Below are 4,780 nucleotides of genomic sequence, written 5' to 3'. Positions count from 1 at the left end.
CGGCCCACGAGGAGAGCACTGAGCTTCATGGCTCCGGAGTGGACAGCCTCGCCCCCAGAGGACATGGGAGAAGCCCACACCCAGCAGCGGTCCCCCTGACCGTGTGGGCGCCTGGCCTCACACGTCCAGCCCCCAGGACCATGAGAGGCTAAGCTGCTGCTGCTCTGAGTGTCTGCGGAGTTCGGTGCAGCAGCCGGAGCGGGCCGAGACGAACACGAGCACGGGAGGGGTGCGGTGTGCCGGGGATGGCAGCGTGGACGCGGCTTCGGGGCAGTGACAGGCAGAGGCGGGGGAGCGGGCTGCACTGCCGGGAACAGACGTCACGGGCTTGGTGTTCAGGTGAACGTGGACAAAGGATGGGAAAGGCCATCAGTGGTGGAGCTGGCAGGAGGGCCTGTCACGGGAAGCAGGGGACGGCGGCCCGTGGGAGGCACAGGGCCGGGCCTGCACCCGTGGAGGCCCGCCTGGACTGCTTCTGAGCTGAAGGTGCAGCGGCTTCTGGAGTGTTTATTTACAGGGGAACACGAGACGACGGGAGTGCCTACAAGTCGGACTGTTCGTCCAGAGGAGCAGGACTTGGGGATCTGGAACATTCTCAGCCTGTCCACAGTGCCAAAGGGGAAAAGCCTGTCTGGGAGAGAACTTGAAGGGCATGGCCCAGGGACCCGGATGAGGTGCGGAAGCAGGTGACACGCTGAGACCAGGCACGTGCCTGCAGGCCAAACCACTGACAGCTCCTCTGACCCTAACTCCCTGAAGCAAAACGGGGACGCGACGGGAAAAGGCCTGCTCGGCCTGACTGGTGACCTGGACTGTGCAAGTGACGAGGGCCCGGACCCTCGCAGCCCCCGCGGGCCCCGGGCACAGGTTACCTTGTAGGGGGAGATGTGCGTGTCTGGCGGGAAGGCCAGCATGCCCATGACCTGGCGGACCTCGTCCAGCTGGCTCCCTTCGGCCTGACTGAAGTGTTTTCGTGCGTGTCTAGAAAACAATATTTTGGTTCCTCTAAGTTTGCATTTTCAACTTCAAGAACCTGAGCTCACAGCCTACACTCAGTGACCTGGGCCAGGGTCCACCAGGAACACGGCTCACCAGGGGCCCAACGCGCACCCGGACGCTCAGAGGCGCAGATGTCCGCACCCCTCAAAGGGATGGGGCACCGCACGATATGCTTGCTAAGTGCAGAATGCCATAGAGGAGACGACCACGCAGGGCCCCTCCGAGCCCTTCCAGTGACCCCGAACCCCAAGGGCTGCACACAGCACCCGGACGCCACCCGATGGCCCCAGGAGACCAGGCGGTCCGGCCCTCCCAGCCTGCAGTGACCGCCCACCCTGACCCAGGAGACCCTGGACACAGGATGCCATGCTCCGCGCGCCCGCACACTCGCCCTTCCTGCCCTCGCGGACGCCTCGGCCCGCCCGTGCTCTTGGAGCCACCCTTCTCCGGCCAGCACCCTCCTGGGGTGGCCAGACATGGGTCAGAGAAGACAAGCACGTGAGAGAAATGGAGCCTGCGGGCTGGGCCTCGCGGTGGCCCTGCTGACAGGTGGCCCCACAAGGCACTCTCGCTCACTGCGTTCACGGCTCTTGCTCGGGCTCGGAGCCAAGGTCTAACCGGGCAGGAAGCTCGGCAGGGCAGCGGCCGCACAGTGGCACCGCAGGGGCCGCCTCTGCCTGTGGCTGGACCAGGGAGACTCTTACCCCCTGCCCTGGGGGCTCTCCTCTGGCGACACCGTGCGCCCAGTCAGCCCAAGCGGGAGTGATGGCCAGCATCCCTGTCCCGCCTGGAATGCCAGGCTGATGTCACCATGGCCTGACCCAAGGACGAGCCCAGGAACCCAGGACGCTCTGTGTGCTGTCGCTGCCGTCTCCGATGAGCACGACAGAAACCCCCCAGCCCGGGGACCCTGGGACCTGATGGAGGACAGCCACGTCAGGACACTCCTGGGCTATGGAGCTCACAGCACTTCCCAGTGAGAAGACGGGGCCCACGCCCGCTGCTCGGTCCCAGGCACAGAGGCGGGAGGCCGAGACTCCCACCCTGGCCCCCCACGTGGAGCGCGCACCTCACGGCGTCCAGTCTCTTGTTCTGCCGGACGAGCTCGATGAACTCCTGGACCCTGAGGCTGAACTCCAGGCAGCTCTGAGGGGAGAGACGGGCAAGGCTCAGCCGCTGCAGCCGCAGCCCCCATGAGACGGTAGCGGGGGCCGGAACCAGGCGGCTGCCTGCCTGCCCCGGTCTGGCCCAGCCTCTCGCAGCGAAGCCTCGTGAGCTGGCGGGAGCGGCACGGCCACCTGGGGAAAGGCCGGGCAGCCTGACAGGCATGAGCAGAGGGAGGAGCCACCGGGAGTCCCCACTAGGCTAGCAGGAGCCAGCAGTTCACAGAGAGCATGGGACCCAACTTCCCACGTAAGCAGTGACCACGCGGAGGATGGACCCTCCCCACGCCGGCAGCACATGGTGCTCACTCCTTCCTCCTCTGTCACCAACCTTCATGGGCCTCAGAACGACAGGATCAAAGTCACATGCATCCTGACCTGCTCGTCTGTCCCACCGTGCCAGGGGCTGATGCAGGGAGGCAGGCCAGACCCCATGCTGAGGCCCGGATGCCCAGTGGGAGGAGCAGGGATCACTGGGTGGGGCCTCCTGGGGGGCGGGGCCACACGGACACCTAGGGAGAGCATTCTGGACAGAGGGAAGAAGCCCTTCAAAGGCCCAGGAGAGGGGGGCTGGCGGGACTGGGCGGGGTGGGCAGGTGGTGAGAGCTGGTCAGAAGCCCGGGACTGGCTGAGGGTGTGCGCGGGGCCTTGGGCAGCTGTGTCTCTAGGCGACAGTCAGTCCATCCAAAGGCTGCATGGGAGATTCGGGGCGGGGGAAGGGTGCTAACAGATGTACAGCCCACGGGGTCATTCATACAGAAACGCAAACGCTGACTGAGCTCTTAGCACTACCCACTAGTTTGGGCTAAAGCTGCTGTGGCTGGGAGTAGGAGCGAGCAGGCAAAACTAACTTTTGCAACCTAAGAGAAAAAACTGGATCCCGCTACGGGAGCAGTGATTTAAGCTGCATCATCTTCCATGTGATCTCAGTCAACACTCCACATTTCCAACAGGAAACTCAACTACGCTACAGTGATAGGACGGGAAGCAAACCTTCGGGCCCTCGCTCCCGTCATCTGGATTTCCCCAGCGCCAGCTCCCAGCATGCACGGAGCTGTCCACCGCAAGTCAGTCAACCCCAAACGGCCAAAGCTGAAATGCAACGCTGACCGACCACGTGCACTTCTCTGTCCAAGCCTCCAGGCCGCACGCAGCCCCTGCGGCTCAGCAGTGACTCCCTAGGCCTGGCCCGCCCCACGGACACTGGGGCGGAGCGTGCTGACCTGCTGCCCAGACCCCAGCCGGCCAGGCAGAGGGGCAGAGAGCCGCCGGCCCCGCCCACCCTCCCGCACGCACAGGCAGACCTCCTGCCTGTCCCCGACCCGTGGGGCAGCTGCCGTGTGCTGAGTGGCAGGCGTGGCACAAGCCAGTGGAGAGGAACATGGTCCCTTCAAATGCCAGACTCGTGGGAAGAGGCCCCGCCTGCCCGGTGGGCGCCGCCTGGGTGGACACCCGGACCAGCAGTGCTGTGCTGAGCCCGGCCACTGTCACGCGACCGCCTGCTCCACCGGGCTGACTCTCAAACACCCCGGGGCCTGAGTCACGTCTTCAACACAGTTTCGTCCTAATGCTGACGACGCACCACAAGAACTCAGCTCGTTCCATCAGCCAGTGAGCGGGACGACTGGTGTCGCTGTGTCCTCTCATTCAGAGCACAGGACCCGCTGACGCCAGGTGAGGGCTGGCTTCTGCTGCCCACAGCAGGCGAACACATGTGCACACATGCTGACTGACACCTGGGTGTTCAGACTCCAGTGTACACACCACGGTTCCAGAGGACCGTGTTGAGCACTGAACGCTGACATGCAGCACCATCACGGGTCACTGAGCCCGCGTCCTCAAGCGTCTAGAGACTTCAGTCAACAGCCACTGCCTGGACACAATGACTACCTCAGAAGCACCTTCCGGCTACGTGAAATGGGTCTCAAAGCTTCTTTCCTCCTTGGGAGTCTCCTGACTGGTCTGAGGGCTCCCGCTGGCTCCCGGCGAGCCCCCCAGGCCCCTCTTCCCTCCCGCCTGTGTGTGCAACCGTGTGCATGAGCTCACGCGCACACACAGGCTGTGCAAGCAGCCGGGCGTCCCAGTCTGTTGGGGTGGTGTCTATGAGCACACTGCTGTACCCCAAGTTCAACGGCCACGGTGCACTCGGCCCCGCCTGAGACCGCGCGCCGCCCAGCAGCCATGGGTCTGGGAAGCCCACTTCCCTCCGACCTGGTTCCCGCTGGGGTCCGGGCTGTGGGGCTGGAGCAGGAGAGCGGAGCGAGTGTTACGTACCAATTCTGGCTTTCCTTTTATGGTTTCCATACCAAGATCCTCACTTTCCTTAGGGGAGCCACTGGCCACTCTACTTTTCCGTCCCGGCTTCGCGTCATGCTCACTTTGGCGGCCCTGAGTGGCAGAGAGTGTCACCCTTGGCTGGTCACTATGTGCACACGACAAACTCAACCGGGGAGGGGTTAAAGGAGCTCAGCTTAGAGAACAGAACAGGTTTCTCACGGAGCACGAAGGCTACGTGCTCAACGTGCCTGCCCCATGGCGAAACACCTTTCCTCGAGCACAGCTGCACTCTGCAACTTAAGGCCCGTTTTCTAAACTGCTGTGGGGCGCAAGAAAAGCTG

The 4,780-nt window shown here is 63.9% G+C and overlaps 1 protein-coding gene across 1 annotated transcript in view; it reads right to left on the bottom strand.

The window, feature by feature from the left end:
• Positions 1–6: 6 nt before the first annotated feature.
• The window catches only part of MAEA (macrophage erythroblast attacher), a 10,423-nt gene continuing 5,649 nt past the window's right edge, over positions 7–4,780 (bottom strand). The window contains exons 4-5 of the mRNA XM_023520221.1: positions 2,069–2,145; positions 7–981 (exon numbers count right to left, since the gene is read on the bottom strand). Coding sequence (XP_023375989.1) covers positions 336–981; positions 2,069–2,145 — 723 coding nt within the window. The 3' untranslated portion in view covers positions 7–335. The remainder of the gene's footprint in view (positions 982–2,068; positions 2,146–4,780) is intronic.

This window comes from Pteropus vampyrus, unplaced genomic scaffold (assembly GCF_000151845.1).
Source record: "Pteropus vampyrus isolate Shadow unplaced genomic scaffold, Pvam_2.0 Scaffold253, whole genome shotgun sequence".
NCBI classification, from domain to species: domain Eukaryota; kingdom Metazoa; phylum Chordata; class Mammalia; order Chiroptera; family Pteropodidae; genus Pteropus; species Pteropus vampyrus.
This window is presented reverse-complemented; position numbering and strand designations above follow the sequence as displayed.